Raw genomic sequence first — 26,719 nt, 5'->3', positions numbered from 1 at the left:
TCTCCCTGTATCCCTGCTGGCCTTGAACTCAGAAATCCTCCTGACTCTGCCTTCCAAGCACTGGGATTAAAGGTGTGCGCCACCACTGCCAGTGATTAGAACTTTGATCACAGATCTATAATAGAGAGGTTATATTAGGAATGTTACCATGTGTGTTCAGTTTTATTGTTCAGTGTTTATTAAATTATTTATTTTATTTATGAGTACACTGTAGCTGTCTTCAGACACACCGGAAGAGGGCATTGGATTTCATTACAGATGGCTATGAACCACCATTTGGTTTCTGGGAATTGAACTCAGGACCTGTGGAAGAGCAATCAGCACTCTCAACTGCTGAGCCATCTCTCCAGTCCCTTTTTTGGTTTTACAAGACTGGGTTTCTCTGTATAGCCCTGGCTGTCCTGGAACTCACTTTGTAGACCAGGCTGGCCTCAGAAATCTGTCTGTCTCTGCCTCCCAAGTGCTGCGAGGCATGTGCCACCACTGCCCGGCTGTTAAAGTTTTAAATCAGCACATTATGCTTTAGCAGAGTAGGTTTTTCTTGTTTTTTTGTTTTTTTTTTTTTTTTTTTTTTTTTTTTTTTTTTTTTTATTGCTGATGCTCAAAGCCAGGACTTAATGTATGCTCGGTAGGCACCCTCTTGGGGTTATGTCTGTGGTTGTTTTGTTATTGTTGTTGAGTCAGTATAGAACTATGCAGTCCTGTCCAGGCTAGACTTGGACTTCTGAGGCCTGAGGATTGTAGCTTTTTTTTTTCCTCCTTTTTTCTTTTTTAAGTACTGCTGAAATCAAGCCCTTGGCCTTATATATGCCAGGCAAGTGGTCTACCCTTAGGACTTTAAAAAAAATTCTAAGACATTATGTTGGTAAGTTGGCCAGACTGGCCAAATTTGTGATCTTTCTGCCTTAGCCTCCAGGTAGCTAGAATTACAGTGCCTGTCACTGTGTTAACTTCATAGTTTGGTTTAGACCTTATATATTATTTGTAAATGAAATTTAGGGAGCTGGAAAGATGGCTCAGAGGTTAGGAGCACTGAGTGCTGCTCTTCCAGAGGTCCTGAGTTCAATTTCCAGCAACTACATAGTGGCTCACAGCCATCTGTAATGGGATCCGATGCCCTCTTTTGGTGTGTCTGAGTACAGTGACAGGGTACTCATGTAAAATAAATAATTAAAAAAAAAAGAAAATGAAATTTATCTTAGTCAAGAACTATTAGACCAGGACATTTTGTGCCTCAATTTCCCAATGATTGTATAAAATAAGTATATGTATATGTGATATATGATGTATGATAAAATAAGATTTCATAGCCTATGAAATCTTGTAGTTATGTGATGTTTAAAGATAATATTTGGTGGAGGCATGTTGGTTTACAGGTCATTTTTACAAGCAAGTAAGATCTGAATGGGATTCTGAAAGGATTCTAAGGAACTGGAGGACGTAACTGGAAGCTGACTTACTTTGCCTTTGGTGCCCTGTCACTTAGATAGAAAGTCTTTAGGAAGGAGGAAGGTACATCAGACACTGAGTGAGTGGGCTCTTTCCTCCCACTCCCTTCTCTCCTGTGTCTCTGAAGTCTCTGGCATAAAGCACTGATCTCCTTTTCCTATACCTATTGAATCTGGCCTCTCCCAGAGGTAAAGCCTTAAAGGGCTTTGCTTGAAGCATCTAGTAATGTAATCACTTGATTGGTTTACATTTTTATCAAATGGTGACAATTTAAAAGAGCTTTCTTTGAAACAGAAACTTCGTTCACTTTGTGGAGACAGCTTTAATTTAGTAAAATGGAAGTTGGCACATTCTTGTTCCTAAGTGTCTAGAGACAGATGTTCTTTTGAGTGTCACCTGAAGACAGCTTTACCTGATTTCTAATTTGATTGGCCCAGGCCAGTCAGTGCTTTATTGCCTGGGTCTCTTTGCAGTTGTTAATGAGAGTTTTCAGGTACAGCATCCGTATGTGAAGCGTGCTTGTCTTAATTGTCACTTACTTCTCACAGAAAGTGCTTCAGACCAGGAATGTGAACCTAATAAAGAAGACTGTGCTGAGGATACCCCTGCATGCTGTCATCCCACTGTTGCAAGAGGTAACTGCTGCTGCTGAGAGCCAGCCGGGGAACACTGCACACAGTACCCCACCATGGAGCCCCGCTTTGTTTCCTTTCTCCCTTTATGCTTGTGAAGTACTCTAACTCCTGCATGTTTTAGTCCCTCTGTTTGGAAAAGATTAAGATCACCTAGTAGGACCAGCCTATGACACCAGAAGTAACTTGCATGATTCCTGCAAGAGCTGGTTCTGCCCTTTCTTCAGTAACTGTTAAGTGTATTGACAAAGGTAGGGAGCAGCTGGGCTAAGAGGAGTATGGCATGCTTACCAGAAACACTAAGTGGCACCAAATGTCTAAATGAAAGCTCGGGTGAACTCACGACCTGCATTCATTCTGGGTGTCAGGGAAAATGGATTCCTGAAGCCATCAGTGTGCTGAATTGAGTTTTAAGTGTTTAGCCACTAGTTATAGTAGGAAAAACTTACTTTCCTTCAAAAGTATATTTTGCAATATACTTTTATTTTCCAAAACTGTAATTCTACTAAATTAGAATTGGGTGCTTATTATTAAATATTAGACTGGAAGAATGACTGCTTCGTAATAGAAGTCGTACTTGAATAGTTATATTTTTTAACATGATGAAGTGTTTTGTGAGAGTGGTTTTGGTAATAGTATATGCTATTTTTACATCATTGGTAGGAAAAATTGAAAAATTGTAGAGATGTCTGCTCATGGATTGGGTTATTGTTTGTTCTAAATTAAAATTTGCCTTTCTTGCATTTTTCCATACATTCTTTGTATTTTAAAAATGGACATACTGGCCAGGCAGTGGTAGCATACACCTTTAATCCCAGCACTTGGGAGGCAGAGGTAGGCGGATTTCTGAGTTACAGGACAGCCAGGGCTATACAGAGAAACCCTGTCTTGAAAAAACAAAACAAAAAAAACAACAACAACAAAAGGGGGCATATTGTTTATATACCATGAAGTTACGAACTCTTTCCTAGTGTACAATGCAGTTGTTATAAAGAACAACATATGTTCATAGATTGTCGAAGTGTCATTCCAAAAAGAATATTGTACCCATTAGTAGTGACTTTGTATGCCCCCTCCCATACCTTCATATTTATAGATAATCACCAGTCTATATTTGGTTGCTGTGCATTTTTGTATATTGAACATTCATTCAAACCCTAACCTATATTTCTGTCATGTAATTACTCTTATGAAAATGAAATCAGATTTGTTGTGTTGCTGAAAATAGATTGCCAGGTGGAGTAGCTTCTGCAGTTATTACACGGGGAATTGGTGGAGAAAGCTTGCCTTTGCAATGCTGATGGTAATTGTATTTTCTCTCCTTTAGCTTACGAAGAGGTTACAGGGACATCCCAATAGGTAAGCTCTTTTACTGACTTAAGTTCCTTCTTTTTTGATACAGAGCCTTACTATGTAACTTACTGGCCTAGAACTCAGTTATTTCCTGCCTCAGCAAAGGTGTGTGAGTTGAATTAAGAGCAGCAATACTCATCCAATGCTCACTTTAATTCCAGCACTCTGGAGGCAGAGATATGTGGATCTTTTGAGTTCAAGGCCAACCTAGTCTTTATAGGTGGGTTCAAATGTGATTATAAGATAGAAAATCATTTGAGTGTATTTGGATGATTGTTACTGTCCTGGTATAAATAAACTATGTGAGGTAAAGCCTGGTCTTCAGTCTTGAAATATTCATTGGGGTGGGGGCACTGTCCTGTTTGTTAGTAGAACCTGCAAAAGCTAATGTTTTACAGAAGTTTCTGCTACATTCATCTGTGATAGAACAAAAGCCTGGGGGTGGCCATCAAGCAATGGTCGCCTTCCTTCACAAACCTCTTCTACTTTGTTATATTTGGTTTCGCATCAGTGAATATCTCCTTTACTTGGATTTCTCTTTGCTAGTGCTGTTTTAATGGTTCAGTGGCTGAAGTGTGTGCTGACGATCCATGCATCATACCTATCCACGGTAAGTCTTTTAGAGTGTTTATTATTTATTCATCACCATTATGATTTTTTTTTTTTGTTTGTTTTTTGGGTTTTTTTTTTTTTTTTTTTTTTGAGACAGGATCTCCCGTCTGTAATCCTGTCTGTCTTAGAATTTGCTCTGTAGACCAGGCTGTCTTGGAATTCAAGGAGTGCTGCCTGCCTCTGCTTCTGGGGTGCTATGATTAAAGGCATGCACCATCACTTCCTGGTAGGAGATAAAATCTTATAGCAAGCCTTTAATCTCAGCACTTGGGAGACATAGGTGGCTTTCTGTGAGTTCAAGGCTAGCTTGGTCTATAAAGTGAGTTTCACTACAGCAGAGGCTATGTTATACTGAGAAACCCTGTCAAAAAACCATCAAAATAAGATGAATCAAGTAAATGAAAACAATCTTAATGTCAGGAAAATCAGTTTTTTCTGTTACAATATGATTGGACTCTTTGGTATATTTGCATATGTTTGTTATGTTTTGAGTTTGAAAGAAATTATGTTTATTTGTATCTGTGTTGGGGGTTGCCCATGGTATGAAGTGTGGAGGTCAGAGGACATCGGAGCTCTCTTTGCTTTGTGGCTTATGGTGATCAAATTCAGGTTATCAGGCTTAGCAATAAACAGCTTTACTGTGCCATTATAATTCACTGGCCTGTATTGAGGTTTTTTCTTTATTTTATGTGTATGAGTAGTTTGTCTGCACATAATACATATTTACCAGATGCTTGTGGAGGAGAGCATTGGATATCCTGGATCTGGAGTTAACCAATGACTGTGAACCGCTGTGTGTGTTCAGGGACCAAACCTGAGTCCTCTAACTGCCAAGTCCTCTCTACAGCCCCATCCTGATGGTTCTGTTTTGTTTGAGGCAGGGTTTCACTTGGTGGCTTGGGCAGGCCTGGAACTCACTGTGTGGCCAGGTCTGTCTTTGTATTCCAGCTGTTCTGTTACAGCCTAAGTACTGCGGTTACAAGCATGAGCCATCACACACGACTATCAGTTAGATTTTTAAACTAAAAACAAAATTAGAGTTTTATTTGCTTAGCATTTTATAGTAACATTCCATAATTAAGTTATAGATTCCCTCCCCTTATGTGTAAGTATATAGTATGCATTTGTACATGTGGGACTATAAATGTGCACACGGTATATGTGTGTGGAGACCCAAGGTTGGTGTCAGGAATCTTTCTCCATCACTTCTCATTATTTTTTGAGGGAAGGCCTCATTTAAACCAAGACTTGTCAGTTCAGGCTGGAATTGTAGGCAGGTTGCCACTCTCACCTGACAGTTACACGGGTTCTGGGGTTCTGCTTGTGCAGCCCCAGCCTCCGAGCCATCGCTGCAGCTCAGCTTGCCTCTCCTTGTACAGTTTAACTAATGTCCTGCCTGGTTATTGTATCTTGCTCTTTATTTCAGGCTTCTTTACTTCAGTGCTTCCAAACAGGCACACATTCTATTGTACATCTGGGTGAATGCTGACAGAGTGCTGGAAAAGGGGAGAGACATTTGTGTTCAGATGTCAGAAATAAGGCCAATAAAGGCTAATTAACAGGCAAAGTATAGGATCCTTTCCCATCTACAGGTTTCCTGTTGAATTCTTCAGTGTGATTGATAGGATTCATTAATAGGAGCAATCTTTACAGTGTTGTGTATGAGGTTCACCTTGTCCTCCATTGCTCTGTCCTGACAGCTGGGAGGAGCTTCTGATGCCTCAGCGTATGGCAAGTGTAGATGATGTGCTGGATACTGGGCAAGAGTCAGAGGAAAGGCCCTTCAGCTAAGGGATGTGTAGTGGAGTATTTCTGTTATCTGCCCTCTGTTGACCTTATCTGAAATAATTTAATAGTGTATGAGACTTCACCCTCCTACCTGCTCTACCTAATGTTTTGTGTGTTTTGAGGTTATTTTCTTGCCAAGATACCAAGGGCTTTCTTTGAAAGTTTGTTATTGCTAGGCTGTGTCCAAACCATCACTGTTGCTAGAAGAACTTCTGATGTCTGCTTGTGTAGGGGCTGGCTCTTGTGTCCTCTTTAAAATGTGCTGATGATGCCAAGTGCTTACTTTTCTGTTCCTTCTAGTTGCCTGACCTGGTCCACCAGCTGGGAACACTCTACCAGCTAATGGAAAGCAGAGTCAAGACTTTCCAGAAACTCTCCCACCTGCATGGAAAGCTCATTCTTCTTGTCACACAGGTGAGCAATTCATGGTCTGGGGGTCAGGCCTGGATGTGGAGAGGGCAGGAAGAGGCCCAGTTCAGTGAGAAGTTGGCAAGTCAGAGCCCTGGCTTTAACCCAGGAGTTACCTGAGTGACCACACCCTGCGGTTCATTTCTTTTTCCCCCAGGCTGGCCTTGAACCTACTTTGTAGCTAATAAAGATTTTACTCCTGCCTCTGCATGCAGTTACATGCTTGCACAAAGCACAGGCGAGCATGCATCAACTGGGCTACATGCCCAGACTCTCATCATATGTTTAGTTCAGCTTGTTACTGTGAGCAGTGAGTCACAGAATGTCTAGTTATCAACAGTATGTGCATTAAGATATTCTAACCATTGCACATAGTTTCTGAACACTTACAGAGGAATTTTCCCTTTTACATTTGTCTCATGTTTGTTCCAAGCTGATTTTGGGTCCTTCATTCCTTTGGAAGAGGTCAGTTGGGGAGGGTAAAGTTGCTGAGTGTTGGAGAGCTGGGTGTGTTAATGTCTATACTTGGATAAGCTTATAATTGCTTTATAATTCCTTCTTTCAGGTTTCAGCATCAGAAAAAACGAAAAAAATGAGCTCCCCTGGACAGAAGGCAAAATTGGTGTATGAAGAAGGTAAAGGTTGGAGTAGAGGCTGGGGCTGGCTGGTCTTTGTTTTCTCTCAGTCCCATGCTTCCTTACCTTTGTAGAAATGCCCGTGGACTGTCTTTTTTACAATCAGTGTTTTAGGGTAGTGTTCCGAGCGATGGGCTTTGTTAATGGATTCTTTTTTTTTTTTTTTTAAATGTGTATGAGTACACGGTAGCTGTCTTCAGACACACGAGAAAAGGGTATCAAATCCCATTAAAGATGGTTGTGATCCTTTATATAGTTGCTGGGAATTGAACTCAGGACCTCTGGAAGAGCAGTCAGTGCTCTTAACCGCTGAGCCATCTCTCCAGCCCTGTCCTTGAATTTTTAAACATGTGTCCTCATACGAAGTTTTCACCTGTTCCCTCCCTCACTTCCTTACCTGTCACCTTCTCTCAAACTAAGTCCTCTCCTCTTTTGTTACCACTGCCTTGAAGAGAAATTTCCCCACCTGTTCTTACGAACGGCTTACTATTTTGCATTTATAAGTTTGCATATGTACACACATTCATCCTTTTAAACTTAGTTTTTTCATATAAATGAGAATGTGAAATCTTGTCACATCTCTTGAAACTGTCAAACCCCTGACAGAACACAAGGGAAGTGTCTGCCATGTGGTCTGCTGACGGGTTCTAGTCGAGGTTGAAGAAGACCTTGAATGTAGACTATGGTATTGGTCAACAAGAATGTCCAGGACCAAGACTGACCTAAAAGCCAATTGTTCTAAAATGTACCAATAAATCTGCTAATACAGTGATCAGTTTAACATTCCACTGGAGAACAACACTAAGCATAGAAATGAATTTGAAAGTACACTGTCTACACATCTCTAATAATCTAAGAACCCATGGAATTAAAAGGAATTTCCTCATCTTAAATGTAGTTTTCATTTCTTCCAGATGGCCTTCCTAAAGAATTCTAAGACCTTTGACTTTACATATATTATCCTTTGGCACAACAGAACCTGCAGTCAGCTGCCTTTACTAGGTGCTGTACAAATTAGCAAGTGTCCTGAACACTAAGACCAGCAAAAAGGAGTCAGCATACTATACCCCAGTAACTTCATAAAAAACACCTCCTTACAGCAGCAGTCAAAACTAGGAATATTTGTAACTGTCTAAACATAAAGTAGAATGTTTATAGAGAAAAATAATATAAACTTAAAAGATATTCCAGTAATTTTCTCTGTATTTTAAAGTTGTTAGTAACTTCCAAATTACTTTATTTGCTTAAGTGAGTCAAGAAAATCAAGTACTTAATGCTGTAGATAAGCAGGGTTGGAAGGCTTACCTTGCACGTCCAACTATACCCTGACCTGAAGAACTGCGGGCTGTTGGCATGCAGCGTTCATGACAGGCTCAGTGTCAGGGCTGACAGCCTATCAGGAATGCCGAAAACACTGGCCATTCAGGAGGTACCGAAGACTGCTGTGTCACACTGGTCACTCTAGTTTTCTCACCTCAAGAAAAAAAAAGTCTACTAAGTGTAAAAGTATAGTGTCTTTAAGGAAGTGCAATGTCTTTAAGGAAGTGCAAACTACATCCTTGAGGTAGCACTTCATGCAGTGACACGTTTTAAATGTCAGAATTGAGAGATTTGACATTGGCAAGAGTTTGGGGTGCAGGAACCCATGGGGGCAGGGTGCGTATTTATGTCCTTTGTACAGAGCAGCTTTGTAAGGGATTGAGGGTTGCTGTGCCCACTTTCATTTGGGTTTCTGCAGTTTAAGTGAGTGGTGCCTCATCCATGGTCAGCGGAACCCAGGCCTGCTTGAGGGGCCTCTGATGGGTCCATATGATCTCATGTTTTCTGGGCTCTTAGTGCTTGGAGCTAAATTTTCTTAATAAAATGAAAATGGAGCACTGAATCTCAAAAAGTGAAGGAGGAAGCAGACACAAGAAGTTTGTTAAAAACAAAACAAAAAATATTACCACCAAAGAAGGCTCCCTCCCAGCCCCCTTGGAAAATATTTTTCATTAAAATATATATCAGGTAGACAGCATTATTTGTAATTGGATTATATATTTTCACATTTAAAAATTGGATTTTTTTTTTTTTTCCGAGACAGGGTTTCTCTGTGTAGCCCTGGCTGTCCTGGAACTCACTCTGTAGACCAGGCTGGCCTTGAACTCAGAAATCCGCCTGCCTCTGCCTCTCACATGCTGGGATTAAAGGTGTGCGCCACCACCGCCCGGCTAAAAATTGGATTTTAATGAGATAAATATCTCATTATGATACTTAACTCATAAATAAAACCATTGGGGGGGCTCAGCTTTGAATATGAGCATATTAAAACTGAAAGGCTGGAGAAAAGTGGCTTTAAAATACTCATAAGAAGAGTTGCCTAGATTTGACCATCATAGTCTTATTTATAGACTACTGTAGCAGTTACAAACAGAAGAGTTCTTCATTAGTGGGGAGTGGTTTATTCACCTAGCACAGCATCATGTAATATGATGGGGCCTGATGCAATAGTGAGAGCTAGGAGGTAGACACACACATCTCTAACTACAGTGTACGTCATTACTGTGCAGCAGCATGCATATGGCCATATGGGAGTTCTGTAGGGCAGTGGGCTTAGATGTGGGCATACAGTGGCTTACATAACTTTCTTTAGAATAAATAAACATGGCCAAGATATTTAAGTTAAAGGGTAAGAACACAGTTTTTAGGTATTTACTGCCTTACAAAGAAAGAAAAACAGTGTTTCATTTTGTAGTCCTGGCTTGAACTCAGATCTGCCTGCCTCTGTCTCCCAAGTGCTGGGATTAGAGGCATGCACCACTGTGCCTGGCTAATTCCTTAGTTTTTAGATTAATTTATGTGTTTGAGTATTTTGCCTGCATATATGTATGCAAGCTGTTGTGTTGGTACTGGGAACGGAGCCTTAACTTTATCCTGTGTCAGCTTACCTTTTCCTTTTCTTTTCTTCTCTTTTAAATTTAATTATGTATAAAATGGTTTTGCTTATTCAGACCAGACTCCTGTCTTGACCTGGCATTAAATCTGGCTTATAAAAAGTCTCTCAGGTCCTAATGGTGGAGACTTGCTGAAGAGATGCAGCAATTTGACTCCATAGACTGCTCTTGTGTGCGGTTGTGGATTTGTGGTTTTTGTTTGTTTTTTAAATTTTATTTATTATGTGTATGAATGCTTTTTGCATGTACATCTGCATGCCAGAAGAGGGCATCAGGTCACAAAACAGATGGTTGTGAACCACTATGTGGTTTCTGGGAATTGAACTCAGGCCCTCTGGAAGAGTAGAAAATGTTCTTCAGTCACTAAGGTACTTTAGTTTATCCTATAAATGCTGAAATTCTTTTGAACTGGATGAGGGAGGCTGAGTCGGGTTTCCAGTCCATCATGCAGGTGGTTCTCGTCTTTGTACTGCCTTAAACGAGAGCCCATTCAGCTTGTTCTTCCCTTCAGTTCCCAGGTGCTTAGATAACAATCTAGCTCTGTTATTTTGCACGTTTGAGTGTTTCATTTCTCTAAACTGTACAATTAACAGCAAGTTGTTTTCCTGTAACTAGTACTTTTGTTGTTACGGGTCACAAACAATGCAAAAGCATTTAGTTTAGATAGATGCATAGCCCATCTTTTTTTTTTTTTTTTTTTTTTTTTTTTTTTTTTCCTTTGAGACAGGCTTGCTTCTGCTTCCCAAGTGCTGGGATTAAAGGCGTGTGCCACCACTGCCCCGCCCATCATTTCTTTTCTTTTTTTTTGTTTTTTTGTTTTTTTGTTTTTTTGAAACAGGGTTTCTCTGTATAGCTCTGGCTGTCCTGGAAATCACTCTGTAGACCAGGCTGGCCTCGAACTCAGAAATCCGCCTGCCTCTGCCTCCCAAGTGCTGGGATTAAAGGCTTGCGCCACCACCACCCGGCCATCATTTCTTATATAGAATATTTACACAACCACTGTCTATTTGGTGGTCCAAAAAATGATTGAATATTTTATGGTAAGATTTTATAGGCTGTTGATACTTGAAATAATGTTTCCGTGCATATACATATTAATGTTACGGCTAGAGATGGCTCAAGGGTAAAGAGCATGTTCCATTATCCACATCAAATACTTGTAAATTCATCTGCCTGGTACCCTCGTGTTTCTGCTGGCAGCTACTCTTTCAAACATCTACACAAATGCATGCACATTTTGTTTTATTTTAAAGTAAAAATAAATGTTAAAAACAGGAGTGATAAGCCAGGTGGTGGTAGTGCACACCTTTAATCACAGCTCTAAGGAGGCAGAGGCAGACATCATTCTCTGAGTTTGAAGTCATCGTGGTCTACAGAGTGAGTTCTAGGACAGGCAGGGCTACACAGTGAATCCCTGTCTCAGAAGAAAAACAAGGGGGTTGGGGGTCATACTAAAATTAGAAGCTGAGTTTAGAAGGTGTATGCCCTATACCTGGCTGAAGCAAGAAGACTGCAAGTTCCAGGCATGCCTGGGCTGCACAAGATCCTGACTCAACCATGTAGACAGCAGAGAAAGCTACTCATTGAATAGTGCACTCGGTGCCGATAGCTCAGGATAAGCAGCATGCTCCCTGTGTTTCAGCACTGTTCTGCTGTTCTCTTCCAGAGTCGTCTGAGGAGGAGTCTGATGATGAGATTCCAGAGAAGGATTCTGATGTGAGTGATGTTTGCTGTCCCATTTGTGTTTTTACCCTCACTATCAGGGAGCTTTATAAACTCCTTTCTTTGCTATTTCCACCAGGATAATTGGGACGAAGATGAAGAGAAAGACAGTGATAAAGAAGAGGGCGCTGGTGAAGACAATGAAGAGGAAGATGAGGACATGGAAGACAAAGAAGAGAATGAGGAGGACAGAGAAGTGTCAAGTGAAAAAGAATTAAATGGAGATTCGGATTTAGATCCTGAAAATGAGAGTGAAGAAGAATGAAGACAGAAGCAGCCAGTCACAGGAGAGTCCTGGCTTGCCTTGCCCAATGCCGTCTATCTCATCCTCCCAGGGAGGCTTGCCCTGTGCCAGAAGACAAGAGGCGGCCATATGCTTCCAGGTTCACAGAGGCGATACCACACCTCCTTCCTGTCCTGAGTGCCCCAGACTTCAACTGTGTAAATAAGAGTGTTTCATTCAAATGTTAATAAACTTTACACAGTAAATAGACACACTTTCTGCAATGTACTGACATGAGTGTCCAATATATGGTATATTTTTATAATATAATACTCCAGTCTGATTGGTTCAGTTGGAAACTGACTTAGGTGAGTACAGACATGCCATAGGGGTCAGGAACTGGACGCTTGTAAAGGAGTCGGTTCTCATCTCAGGTTGGTATTTTCATCCAGTCCAAATGCAAACAGCACTAGTGAATTGTTTTTAATCCGGCACGTCTAATTTGATACATTTTCATAAGACATGAAGGAATAACTAAAAGTTAAAGTGAAAATGGTTGTGATTTACAGACATAAAATCGCAGTCTCCCCAGCTTGTCCACTCACTGCTGTTCTGACCCAGACCCAGTTGGGTGGTTGGAGTGCTTCCCCAAATAACCACTTATTTTTTAAAGTGTCATGTGAGATATTTTTTTAAACAAAACAAAATAATGGTAATTAAAGAAGCAAAGCTTCAGCCATACTAAGGGGTTTCTTGTCTGCAGACTGTAAAGACTCGGTGTACAGATGAGACCTGCTCATCATGCGAAACACTTCAGTCCTAGCTGCTTTTGAAGAGGTTTCCATTTTTATTTAAATTACTAATGGATCAGAGAACAATTGTTTATTTTTTCTCTTTGGTTTTAGATATTAATAACCTTGCTGGAATTTTTTTCCTAAGAAACTATTTTTATAATTCAGTAATTTAACGTTTTCGTTCCTTTTCATTACACACTCTTGGCAGGGCTAGGGTATCTGTTTATCTTTCAAAATGATAAATCTTACTCAAGATTTTTTATGTATGTATAAATAAGTATTTTGGTGTGCTACACAGCTTTTTCAAATTACCAGTAATTTGTCTTGTTTCTAAAGAGTGGGCCAGTACTAACTTAGCGTTCAGTAAGGGACCCAGATGGAGAGCTCACTTCTGCAGAAGGACTGAGCAGATGTGTGTCTTTCCCACCTGTGACTGTATGAAACGCGCTCTCTGGGAGGACCTCCATTGGGGCAGAGCAGGCTGCACAGCCGAAGCGGGAAGGGTGTCTTGGGCAAGCTGCTGGAGCGATTGATGTACAGTTATTTGTCTATAAATGGAGCTGTTTATGGCAATTTAATACCATTCTCTTTGTAAAGTGAATAAATACTCATCTTTACCCAGCGAGTGTCTCGTGTTGGTGTGTATAGAGAATGCATAGCCGGTGTTTGGGCTTAGGGCTTATGGTGTGAAGGGTTTTAAAGTGGTTTCACTTCTAGAATTCACAGGGAAATACTTTGAAGCTTTCTGTGTAATCAAGTTTGTAACAGTAAAGCAGTAGGCATCTTGTTTTAAATCTCCTGTCAGTGACAGCTGGTTATTTTTTTCGTCTCCTCTGGTTTAGTTGCAACTCCATATCTCAAGGTTCTAGGCAAACGGGGCATTTATGTCTAATTAGGTATGAGCAGACACAAAGGAAGTTTTTGTTGTTTTTGGTTTAGAGAAGTCTAATAAGGTCTACACTATTTATTTATTTATGATAAGAGTGTTCCACTTGACATTTGGTAGTTGTGTCGTACCAGTTGAGAATGAGATTGGTTGTGTGGTGTCTTCTATCTTCCTACTTCTTTACTGTTGAAAACTTTGAAGCCTGCAACCATTGTCCATGATCACACAACCATTGTCCATGATCACATGTCCTAGTTGGTTTTCATGGTTATTCTTAACCTAGAGTATTCTCCCTCAGCTTGTGTGTTATTAGGCGAGTTCACATAAATCGTGTTGTACAGTGCTGTAAGTCCTGGGTCTGTGTGACGGTTGCCTTTGATAGAGAGAGACAGTATGAGTATGGAATGTTTTTATGTGAGTAGATGGTAAGGCTTCTGGTTTGGGATTTTGAATTTTTAATGCTGAAGGTTTGGAAATGAAATTGATTTGTGAAGTTATCATGTCCTTTTTTTTTTTTTTTTTTTTTTTTTTTTTTTTTTTTTTTTTTTTTTTTTTTTCCTTGTTTTTTTGAGACAGGGTTTCTCTGTATAGCCCTGGCTGTCCTGGAACTCACTCTGTAGACCAGGCTGGCCTCGAACTCAGAAATCCACCTGCCTCTGCCTCCCAAGTGCTGGGATTAAAGGCGTGCGCCACCACCGCCCGGCTATCATGTCCTTTTGAAGGCCAGTTCCCAGCATGCCACGCTACATTACTTACTCATTTGTTGTCCACTCTACTGCTGATTATCTAGGTGCATTTTTTGATGAACAATGGCAATCTCTAGCCCAACAAGCATCTGTTTATCATAGCTTGGATAAATATCTCTAAGGGTTGAGGTCTTTAGGCTAGGGTGTTGTGCTATGGCCCCCACACCCTGCACCTCTAACCTCCTCCCCCATTCTTTAGTTAAAGGTTCCTGAGTGGGGAACTCACCCTGGGCTCTAGCTTTTTGGTTGAAGAGGTAAGTATTTTGCCACAGGCTTGCAAGTTAGTCACCTCAGGTATTTGTTACCACATGAGCCCATAGTTTGTCAGGGAGGCAGGGGTATGTGTGTGTTTTTTATTTATTTATTTATTTATTTATTTAAGATTTATTTATTATTATAAATGAGTACACTGTAGCTGTCTTCAGGCACCAGAAGAGGGCGTCAGATTTCATTATGGGTGGTTGTGAGCCACCATGTGGTTGCTGGGATTTGAACTCATGACCTTTGGAAGAGCAGACGTTGCTCTTACCCACTGAGCCATCTCACCAACCCCAGGTATGTGTGTGTTTAAACAAACGTCTGGGAGAACCTTAGCTGAACTAAGGGCAGATCGCAGGAGGTCAACAAGAGAGAAACAGTGATGAGTGAGGCTAGGCCAGAGAGGTGAGCACAGGCTTTGCGGCTGATGCTCAGAAAGGCTGTTTTTGAATAGAATTCACACCTTTTCCAGTTGAGGATCCAGTTACCCAAGATTCTCAATAGGGAAAAAAACCTTGTGTTTGCAGTAATCCATGACAGAGACTTGGACTAGGGTGGTGGTTAGAGAGTTGGAGAGGGCGGTTGGGCTATTTTGAAGTTAAACTTAGTGTTTGCTGCAAAAGTGTGACAGGCGTCAGGTCCTTTGCCCCTGTCACAAGGACTGTTCTTTTGGTAGGTAGCACGGTGACTGTTGAGATTGGTGTTGTCACTTAACACTGCTGGCTAAGGCAGTTTTTAGTAACTTGGAGTACTTTGTGGTGGTGCTGTCATCTAGTTCTGTTGGGAGAGATTTGAATGGAGATAGCAATTTGGTGTTGACATGGATGCACCATTGCTGCAGAGCCATTGCGAGATTCCTTGGTGAGTGAGAACGGAAGCGCTGGGTATGGTGTTGTACACCAGCATTCCAGAAAGAAGCAAAAACGACACCCAGAAAGAAGTGACTGCTTCTGCTGTTCTCTTCAGATTTGAATCTATAGCATCTTGGCTGTACTGAACTCACCCAGGCAACGATTTTTATGCTTCCTTTTAAGTGACCATTTGTTGGTCTCTCTCTCCCCCCTCCCCCTTTGAAGGCATCTCAGGCACACAATTCAGGTTTTAAATCTAGTATAGTGGTCTTGACTGTGTGGCACCTCAGCAGTACTGCTTGTGCTGACAAAACTGTAACAATTCACTGAGCCGTGGTGGAATGAAGCCACAGAGGTGTTAGTGGGTTAACAATCATCAAGCTTGTTAACTCAGACAGGAAGCCAGCAACACTGAGATTCCAGCAGTCTACTGGTGTAAGCTGACTGGGTCAGAGCAGACTACTCAATAGCTTTTTATTACTGGGTAATTTTTTCCTTTTTAACTGCTTCAGACAACAGCATTTCTAATTCGCCTGTGTAAAATGAAGTTTGCTTGAATGTTGCTAGGAGGTACGGATGCTAAATGAAAAGTACACAGGTTGGTGCATGCCCCTTGTAGACACAGCACCAAGGAGGTTGAGGCAGAAGGGTTTTAAGCTCACACTGGGCAGTAGCACTAAAGCCTTGTCTCCAAACCCACAGAGCTGGCCTGGTGGTTGTAGGTTATCATGGCTTAAAGTGGAAGAATTCTCGACCACTTACGGTTCTTAGGAAGAAATAGCTCAGATCCCACAACACTTGTCAAGTTTCCTAGATCCTCTTCCTGGATCTGGGGCTGGTGGTGAATGAGCACAGTGTGACCAGCTGCCTTGTCCCTGCCGCCAAGCATTCTGTCCCATGATGGGCCACATACCCTCAAAACCTTGAGTCAAGACAAGCCCCTTTTCTGAAGTCAAGCATTCAATTCAGCATCCTGGAAAGATGTTGGCACGGCACCTACACAGGAACACGAGGGCCCAGGAATTGTCCTGGGACAATTAAAAGCAGTCTATATATCATTGATCAGGAAATGAATGCTCCAACAGTCTGAAACTCTAGGGTGGGACAGTGTCTTAGGGTTCTACTGCTGTGAACAGACACCATGACCAAGGCAACTCTTACAAGAACAACATTTAATTGGGGCTGGCTTACAGGTTCAGAGGTTCAGTTCATTATCATCAAGGCAGGAGCATGGCAGCATCCAGCAGGCATGGTGCAGGAGGAGCTGAAAATTCCTCATCTTCATCCAAAGGCTGCTAGGGGAAGACTGGCTTCCAGGCAGTTAGGAAGAGGGTCTCAAAGCCCAAGCCCACAGTGACACACTTCCTCCAACAAGGCCACTCCTCCTAAGAGTGCCACTTCCTTGGCCAAGCATATTCACACCATCACAGACAGGAATTTGGAGTCCCCACACCATGAACTGATTTTGACACAGTTGAACACAGTAGAGTAGTTTTGTTCCCAAGTTGGTTAGCCCTCCAAAGTACATTGCCTAAAAAAGTTAGACCACAGTGAAGAAAAAGAAACCAATTGCATCTCCCCAGCACGTCTGTCTGCATGCAGATCCACAGAGAAAGATGAAGAGGGACTAAGGCCAGGACCTACTGCTACCTCTGCATGCAGTTGGAAGAGGATTAGGGTGGTGGGCAGCAGGGCTCTGGCCCGAGCCACAGCCTTCATCTTCTCTTTAGAGCCGTGGCTCTCAACCTTAATGCTTCGAACCTTTAACACAATTCCTTATGTCGTAGTGACCCCTAAGCCTAAAATTATTTTTGTTGCTACTTCGTAACTGTAATTTTGCCACTGTTTTGAATTATAATGGAGATATCTGTTTTTTTTTCCAATGGCCTTGGCCGATCTCCATGAAAGGGTCATCCATCGACAACCCCCAAAGGGTTGTGACCCACAGGCTGAGAACCACTATTTTAATGGCCTGCATTCCATATCACTTGCCTAGTGTAAGTAGCTTTTACTGCTAGGCTGTCCTGATGTCTCAGCAGGGAAAGACACTTGCCTCCAAGCTGAGTTTGAGCTCATGGATCTGCCCACAAGTTGTCCTCTGATTACACGCATGACATGAGATGCAAGTGCACATGAGTGTGTGCACCAACACATGTTCACACACACACACACACACACACACACACACACACACATGCTCACACAAAGAGGAAAAATATCTACCAAAATTCAATGGTTATTGCTGCTATAGCTTTGTCTTCCTTTAGAAATTTTGGTATTTTCCAAAATCTCTTCAATGTCATACTATCAGAACAATATAGATTTTTTTTCATTTTACATTTTTAAGATTATAATTTAATTACATTTCTCCCTTCAAGCCCACCCTGCTCTCTTTCAGATTTGTGGCCTCCTTTTCTCAGTATTCTTGCATGCATATATGTATATCTATCTCTATATATATATCTCTATATAGATATATATATATAGATATATATAGATAGATATAGATATACCTAAGTGTACCCTGTCTGGTCTACAGAATGTTACTTGTATGTTTTCGTGGCTGGCTGTTAGCGCTGGACAGCAGATCGGTATGCTCTTCCCTGGGGAAAGACCCCTCTCCCACTCCAGGCCTCCTCAGCTGTGCACAGTTGTGTTGAGTTCCAGCCTCCTGGGCTTTCTGTCCACTTTGGCATGTCTCTTAGTCCCATCCTCGTTCAGCTCAGTCAGTATGTTGGTGACTTTATGGATGTAGCTGCTGACATTATCAGGAGGCACAGGCTCACAGCAAACTCCCTGGTCTTCTGGCTCTTACAGTCTCTCCGAGCCCTCTTCTGCAGTGTTCCCCGAGCGAGGCAGAGGAGTGTTTTGTAGGTGTATCCACTGGGACTTGGCCCCACAGCTCTGTGTTTTGACTCGTGTGGCTTTCTGTAGTGGTCTCCATCTGTTGCTAAGAGAAATTTTCTTGATGAAGGATGAAAACTAGACTTATCTGTCTGTAAGGATAAATGTTTATAAATTGTTAGGGATTGTGATGGTTTATTAAATTAGTGAATGTAAGTTCTCTAATAACCATGACTTCACTAGCACTGATTTAGTTAGGTTTCTAGTACCAGAGATAGTTTCCCTCTATGAATTCTTTATTCTATATTCCCTTTATGAATTCTTAAGCCCAATTAGAGAGCTGTTGGTTACCAGCAAGGTGTGCTTGTCTCTACTGTACCCCTTAGGGTTATCATGCCATTCTGGTCATTGATGCTGCCCATTGGTGTCATGGCTGAGTAGGACTGTGGAGTAAGACCTTTGGGTGGAGCTGGGTCATGGGGTGGATTTATTCCTAGCTTTTTGAGAATTTTCTACACTGATGTCCATAGTGGCTGCACCAGTTTGTAATCCCACACCTGGTCCTGCATTTGTTGATGGTTAGAACAGTAGTTTTTAAAAATAAGTTCAGCTTTAGAAAAGGACTTTGTCTACTCAAAGGACTAAATTTTCTTAAAGTACCAGAGTTAAACAGAAAAATTCTCTACAACTTACCCTTCGCTCTTTCCTTCCTATACTGGGAAAATGTCTACCAATCAATCTGAAAATAATCCCTTAAACAGGTCCACACTTGATTCAAATTCTCTCATTTACTGTCTCATTGGGTTCTTACAGCATCCTTCAGGCAATGGCACTGTGGTTACTCTCCTGTCTCACACCAAAAAAGGAAAAAAAAAAAAAAAAAAAAAAAAGAAGTCTGCATTGATAGTTAGCACACTGTACTGTGAACCCAGAAATGGCACTCCACTTCTTTCTGCCCCTTGGTTTAAGCTCCTCTCAATGAACTGAATTGTACTCTGCTGATCCACCTTTCTTATACTCAAATCTATCACAAGTCACCAGTTAAGTAGGCTGCCAGTTGTGCAGTGTGACCACCCAAAACACAGACCTTTACACCTAAGGATGGTTAGAATGTTCATCTTGATCACATGTATTTACAACAGTCGGGGGAAAGGCTCTGCCTGACTGCGAATAATCGTCAAGATCAAAGTCTAGCTGGATCTGCTCATTCAATGCAACTACATAGACTTTTGGGGAACCCATGCTCACAACAAAGTAGCTAAACTCACAACCCTAATGAACAGCTCTAAATAGTACCTAAGGAGACCCAGTATAGGCAAATCTTGTCACTATCTGTTAAAAAAGGAGAAAGGCTGGGGTGGAGGGAGAGGACCGAGCATTGCCCTTAGTGAAGCCAAGACATCAAAACCTTCCTGTCCATTCCTCTGCCGCAATGCCACACCTGGCATTGTTGTTTTGGCTTTATGTATATCTATGTGAGGGAGTCAGATCTGGAACTGGAGCTACAGACAGCTGTCTGGAAGAGCAGTGCTCTCAACCACTGAGCCATCTCTCCAGACCTTTCTTTTTTAACTTTGGAAAAATCATGCCTGTTGCTTCCACCTCCATAGGCTTGGAACAGATGACCAGAGCCTGCCAGCTCTTACCTCATGAAGGAGTGATGTTCACAGGAAAGGGAGGAAAAATGGTTGCTTGATAGATGCATTCTAGAAACCTGCAACTAAGACTTCTTAGAAATGAAGCCTTTGACTCTGATAACTGAGAAACCATACGAGTGAGGTGGAGAGAGCTGTTTTCAGCTCCTTCCTCCAGTGGACATCTTGGCTGTGAATTTTGCAGTATATTCTTGTGAGCTGATCAAGTTTTGTGAACATGGTGGAATTGCTTTTGTGCTTAGAGTCAAGGAATGCCAATGGAAGTTTTCCACGGCTTCTCTAGGCCTGTCAGGTTGTCTTGGTTTCTTTTTGGCGTCCAAGTGTAAATCGTCAAAATCAAAGTGAACCACAAGGTGGCAGTCTTGCTCCGGGTAACTCTCTTATCAGCGCGCCATCACCGGCAGGAAGTGGGGCTACTTGAGAAAGCTCTCCTGGTGAGCCTGTACAACCTTCAGGAATCTCTGGTGCTTCCAGCTCTTTCTTTTCTGGAATGCATCCCATCTGGAGGACACAGGGTCTTCCGATTGTGGCTTCAAATTTCCTCCAGCTTCTCGTAGGCAGAACCCCTGCTCCCAAGCTGATATCCTCATGTCCTCGGCCTGGACACCTACCCAGAGGACTAACCTGAGCAAACACCCAGCTTGGCAGAAGCAGCATGAGCGGCTTGTAGTGTGTAACAGTTAAGCCCTGGAGACTAAATGTTTCCCCTCATTTCCATAAGAGGAAATTACACTGTGCAGCAATGGACATTTTTTTTTTCTTCATGGACTTATTTCACATTCATTTACTGGCAGTGTGAGTGACAGAGTTTTGTTTTTCACTTGGCTTCTTTTCCAAATGTTTGAAAATTTCAAGAATATGGAAAAGTGAAAAGAATAAGTCGGGCATGCTTTTAGTCTCAGCACTTGAAAGTCAGAGGCAGGTGGATCTCTAAGTTCGAGGCTATCTTGGTCTACACAGCAAACCACAGGAGAGCCAGGGTTATACATACCGGTGGAAATAGATCATCAATAATTTTGATCCTGAAGTAAGCAAAACCAATATTATCGCATGTGTCCTTCCAGACTTCTCTGTGACTGTGTGCACAGAAATACAGGGGCCAGACTGTCCTGCCACGTGAGGGCTCTACTACAATGAGTCACCCAGCTTTGCATGAGTTTCATAGGACAGCACTGCATTTCAGGGGTGTTTGTAAATATGGACTGAGGAATTTCCTGCATTACAAAACTATATTTCTTTTGTGTTTAAAGTTTCTGGGTCTAGGGCTGGGCAGTGGCGGCGCACACCTTTAATCCCAGCACTTGGGAGGCAGAGGCAGGCAGATTGCTGAGTTCGAGGCCAGCCTGGTCTACAGAGTGAGTTCCAGGCCAGCCAGAGCTACACAGAAAAACCATGTCTCGACAAACAAACAAAAAAAAAAAGTTTCTGGGTCTGCAAATGTACAAGTTTATAAGAAAAAAGAATTCATTTGTAGAAACTCTCAGTGCATTTTTAAGTTCACAAGGCACTTAGTTCTTTTCTTGTTGAGGCAAAGCCTCATATAGCCCAAGCTAGTCTCAAACTCTCAGTGAGCTCACTCCTGATCCTCCTAGCTCTGCCTCCTTAGCGGTGCACCACCAGGCTCTGTATACTTGCTTTGTGGGTTTTTTTTTATTAATTTTATTTATGTATATGTGATTGTGTGTCTCAGTATGTGTGTCTGCCATATGTATGCAGGTGCCCACAGAGCCCAGAACAGGGTGTTGACTCCCTTGGAGCAGGACTTACAGGCAATTGTGAGCTGCCCAACATGGTTGCTGGGATCAGAGTTCCAGTCCCCTGGGCTGGGGGTGGGGGTTGGAGAGTGGGGGGCAGGTAAAACTTGTAATTGCTGAGTCATCTGTTTAGCTCCAGGTCTGTCTTTCTTATTTATTTATTTATTTATTTATTTATTTATTTATCCATTTATTTATTTACTTACTTACTTCAGACAACATCTTACTATATAACCTTGGCTGGCCTGGGAATTGCTTTGTGGACCAGGCTGGCTCCAAATCCACAGATTTGCCTCCCTCTGCCTTGTGAGTGGGTGGCTTGTTTTAAAAAGCATTATTTAAGTGAATGGGCAAAACCAGATAACTTTTTTTTTTTTCAAAAAATAGGGACCTCATCTATTTAGAACTTTAATTTTTTTTTTAAAAGCAACACAAGGACAACCATTCTGCTACAAAAAAGAAAAGGAGGAAAGAGGAAGAAGAAAAGAAAAAGAAAAGAGGGGGTTGGTGAAATAGCTCAGCGGTTAAGAGCACCTACTGCTCTTCCGAAGGTCTTGAGTTCAATTCCCAGCAACCACATGGTGGCTCACAACCATCTGTAATGAGATCTGACGTCCTCTTCTGGGGTGTCTGAATACAGCAACAGTGTACTTACATACAATAATAAATAAATTTAAAAAAAAAAAAAGAAAGAAAAGAAATGGCATACATTGAAAGTTGGGTAGCTCTTTCCTCAAGCTGTCCTCTGCTGGCTCCAGCACACTTGGCCCTGGCCTGACCTGGCATTTTCCTGTGAAGGAGCTGGGAATTTTGAAAGCTCTAGGGCATCATGGTCAGGCCTACCCCTCTGTGGCCTTGGGCAAACTGTTTGCCTTCTACGAGAGCCATTTTTTCCATCTATAAATGGAAGACTGGAGCCCCTCAGACAGAGAGAGGCTCTGGAGCAGATTGTGACATGTCTGGGGACCAGTACTGCTCAGAGCTCAGGCTAGACCAGGGCACCAGAGCCACCAGGTCCACGACTGATTTTTCTTTCTGTCCCAAGGACATTTGAATTTATTTATAAAAGATTTATTTTTATTATTGCTCCATTGTGTGTCTGTGCTTGGTTCTATGCATGTGAGTACAGGCGTCTGGTGAGATGAGATGTGTCAGATCACCTGGAGCTAAAGCTCAGATGGATGTAAGCTGCCTAATGTAGTGCTGGAACCAAACTCTGATCCTCTGCAAGAGCAATATGTGTGAGAACTGCTGGGCCATCTTTGCAGCACTACCCTAAACCCTTAACATTTTTTTAAAAAGAATTAAATATATATATATATATATATATATATATGAGTACACTGTAGCAGTCTTCAGACACACCAGAAGAGGGCATCAGATCCCATTACTGATGGTTGTGAGCCACCATGTGGTTGCTGGGAATTCAACTCAGGACCTCTGAAAGAGTGGTCAGTGCTCTTAACCGCTGAGCCATTTCTCCAGCCCCAGCCCTGTACATTTTAAAGGTTTGTTTATTTGATTTTGTGTGTAGGCTGTTATTATTATTAATGCTATTGGTTATTGTTATTTGTTTTTCGAGACAGTGTCTCTGTTGCCCAGGTTGCCCTGTGCCTAAGGAATCTTCCTGTCTCAGCATTTCAGGTACTTGTTCTACCAATGCATGCAGCCATGCCTAGCTTTCTAATTTTAACATTATTCCTCCCCCTACCCTATCCTCTGGGCTTCTTAAATAAATAAATATAACAACGTCCACACTTGGCTGCTGTTGTCATCTGTTTGCTTGTAACACAATCCTTCAAGATGGGTAAGCTGTAAAGATAGAAGGTTCATTTTGTGTTCATGCCTTGGGGTCCGTTGGCCGGCCTGCTGTGTCTAGCTCTCTGTCCACTTGGCCATGGTTCTGAGAAAGGATGCCTCCTTATATTCAACTAGCAACTGACAGGTTCCAAAAATTTATTTATACCCATGCTTACTGTCACCCAGGAACCCATGGCTACTGTCACCCAGGAACCCATGGCTACTGTCACCCAGGAACCCATGCTTACTGTCACCCAGGAACCCATGGCTACTGTCACCCAGGAACCCATGGCTACTGTCACCCAGGAGAACAGTGAGAAACAAGAGTCTTTTCTTCCTATTCACATCAAACTGAGCCACTGCCTAAAACTACTGGGCTCTTCTCCCTCTGGTCAGCCCCGGCTTGTCCTCTTCTGGAAGGCGCGCGCGCGTGTGTGTGTGTGTGTGTGTGTGTGTGTGTGTGTGTGTGTGTGTGTGTGTGTGTGTGTGTGTGTGTGTGTGTGTGTGTGTGTGTGTGTGTGTATGTGTGTGTGTGTCTGTGTGTGTGTCTCTGTGTGTATATGTGTGTGTGTATATGTGTGTGCCTGTGTGTGTGCCTGTGTGTGTGTCTGTGTGTGTGTATGTGTGTGTATGTGTGTGTATGTGTGTGTGTGTGTGTATGTGTGCGTATGTGTGTGTATGTATATGTGTATGTGTGTGTATGTATGTGTGTCTGTGTGTGTATGTGTGTGTATATGTGTGTGTCTGTGTGTGTATGTGTGTGTATATGTGTGTGTGTGTGTGTGTATGTGTGTGTGTCTGTGTGTGTATATGTGTGTGTGTATATGTGTGTGTATGTGTGTGTGTGTATGTGTGTGTGTCTGTGTGTGTATATGTGTGTGTGTATATGTGTGTGTGTATGTGTGTGTGTGTATGTGTGTGTGTCTGTGTGTGTTTGCCATCTTCACTCACTGTCTCTTTCCCAGGGAACCCGTGCTGAGGGCTTGATCCACTGGGGACCAACAACTTAGAAAGGAAGCCAGGCAGCATCTCCGGGCCTGAGCGCTCAGAAGGGTTTGTCAGTCACTCTGGGGAGGGACTTGAAACCGCTCCAATAGACTCTTGGGTTGGTGGTTGTTTATAGCTTAAAAGAACTGGATTGTTAGGGGACATCTTTACCAAAGTTCTCTGTGGTAGCCTTCTTCCCTCCTTCCCTGGCTTCTGGTAGTGGCTTAAGGGGAGTGATGAGGTTGTTTCTGGATCAGAGAGAGAAAGAAAGGGAGGGGAAGGGAGGGAGGGAGGGGGAGAGAAAGAGGGAAGGAGGGAGAGAGAGAGAAAGAGAGAGAGGAAATCTAGACAAATGTAGACATTTTCCTGGGGATCTGATTTTTCTTGTAGCCTTAAGCGGTCCAATATTTGTATCTGAACAGAATAATAAATTTATTTTTGGTTGTACTCAAGCTCTGGCCAGTTGCCTTGAAAACTTTGAAATGTATGAGAGCAGCGATTTACAAGAGCTCGTTAAAACCCTGGTCCTCAGAAACCTTTTATGCACAGACTGGGCTCCATAATTGTATGGATTTGGAAGTTGCTTCATACTCCAACCCTGTTGGAGCTCAGCTGCTCCCCAGTTCCCAGAGCACACTTAAGGCTCTGAGGGGAGAAATAAGAAGAACAGTACCAAGTGCCATGTAGTCTGTGTCTCCTCTGTAGAACCTTCCGTGTCTGCTTTCACATTTGTAATATAAAACTCAGCTGGAGAACAGGGCACTGGAGTGTCTCACTGGCCCTGGGCAGGCCTGGACAAGGACATGATTCAAGACACTGGGAGAAAGCACGAGGTACCTGGAGTTTAGGGGATTGTGCCTGCTGTTTCCTCCGCATTCCAGAATTTTGATCTGTAAAGGCTTTTGACAGGGTTGGTAGACAGGTGAGAGTTGATGTGGGAAGAGCCCAGATCTAGAGTGAAGATTCTAGAAGGTGATCTGGTTTCTTGAGCATCTCTAAGGGTCGGGGGCTGTGTCTTTCCTTCGAGTGCTGGTGTTAGAGTTGTGTGTTAAGGAGCTGACCCTAACCCTCCACACCAAGCTCCTGCAGCCCGTGGCCACCATGACTTGTTGCTCTGTCAGTGGCTGTGTTGTGTTGCAGGATATCGGATCCTCCAACTGTGAAGAGATCATGTTATTTACTGGAAAAAAAATCTGGTTTCAGTTGTGGTGTGGCTCAGCCTTAGAACACGTCTTTAATCCAAGAGCTTTCTGCTTGAATTCTGTAAACAGGATCAAATAAAATCAACTGTAGGTCAAGAGGTGGAGCAAGCTCTAGTTGCTAGGAAGTGAACACAGATTATTAAGATTATTAAGAAAACAAGGAAGTCAGGAGGATGGATAGAGAGACACACAGGAAGTAGAAGGCAGGGACATTTGGTTTGACGGAGTTTTGTTTTTGGTTTTTGAGATGGCAGGAGAGAAGGGATTTGTTCTAGGACGTCAGTGGAATAGAAAGGTCAGCTGGATGTTTTCTCTTCCTCTGTGAACTAGCAGGCTCTCACCTCAGCATCTGGCTCCCGAGTCTTCATTGGTAAAACCTAACAATCTAACATGGCTGAATGGTGCTATGACCGTCCTCTGTGTCCCCCATTCTATGTCCTCACCACTCACTCCTCGTGAGGTGTGTTCTTGTACCTTGTCCTGGCTGGCTTTATGTCAGCTCGACATAAACTAGAAGCATTAGAGAGGAGGGAGCCTCAAATGAGAAAAATGCCACCGTAAGACTGGGCTTCAGGCAAACCTGTAGGACATTTTCTTAATTAGTGATTGACAGGGAGGGCCCAGCCCATTGTAGGTGGTGCCACCCTGGGCTGGTGGTCCTGGGTTCTATAAGGAAGCAGGCTGAGCAAGCCATGAGGAGCAAGCCAGTAAGCAGCACCCCTCCATGGTCTCTGCATCAGCTCCTGCCTCCAGGTTCCCCCCTCCATGGCCTCTGCATCAGCTCCTGCCTCCGGGTTCCTGCCCTGTTTGGTTCCTGTCTGGGTGTTTTTTCAGTAATGGATACAATGGAGAAGTGTAAGCCAAATAAACCCTTTCCTCCCCAACTTGTTTTTTGGTCTTGATGTTTCGTCACAGCAATAGAAACCCTAAGTCAGGCCTGCATGGTTTCTGATGGAAATCCATTATTGCTCATAACATGGTCCTTTGTAGATGATGGCCTCTCCTCTCCAGTTGCTTTCAGAATTTTCTTTTTCTTCGTTTCTAATTTTCTGAGCCCTGTTTGTGGCATTCCCTTTGCCTGGCTGTGGCTTGCTGACATCCTTTCCTGGCATGTTGAGGAGAAGCAGATTGTGACAAGGCGTGGCATTTCCCTTTGCACCAGCCTCCAGGCCCAGGTCCAGGCGGGC

General features: G+C 42.6%; 1 protein-coding gene across 1 annotated transcript in view; it reads left to right on the top strand.

Moving 5' to 3' along the window:
- The window catches only part of Wdr43 (WD repeat domain 43), a 43,111-nt gene extending 29,941 nt beyond the window's left edge, over window positions 1–13,170 (top strand). Inside the window, exons 12-18 of the mRNA XM_031355729.1 lie at window positions 1,998–2,084; window positions 3,409–3,440; window positions 3,981–4,044; window positions 6,135–6,248; window positions 6,808–6,877; window positions 11,477–11,526; window positions 11,612–13,170. Of these exons, the coding sequence (XP_031211589.1) occupies window positions 1,998–2,084; window positions 3,409–3,440; window positions 3,981–4,044; window positions 6,135–6,248; window positions 6,808–6,877; window positions 11,477–11,526; window positions 11,612–11,797 (603 nt within the window). The 3' untranslated portion in view covers window positions 11,798–13,170. The remainder of the gene's footprint in view (window positions 1–1,997; window positions 2,085–3,408; window positions 3,441–3,980; window positions 4,045–6,134; window positions 6,249–6,807; window positions 6,878–11,476; window positions 11,527–11,611) is intronic.
- The last annotated feature ends 13,549 nt before the right edge of the window (window positions 13,171–26,719 follow it).

This window comes from Mastomys coucha, unplaced genomic scaffold (assembly GCF_008632895.1).
Source record: "Mastomys coucha isolate ucsf_1 unplaced genomic scaffold, UCSF_Mcou_1 pScaffold6, whole genome shotgun sequence".
NCBI lineage: Eukaryota > Metazoa > Chordata > Mammalia > Rodentia > Muridae > Mastomys > Mastomys coucha.
The sequence above is the reverse complement of the archived record's forward strand: the minus strand, read 5'-3'. Positions and strand labels throughout refer to the sequence as shown.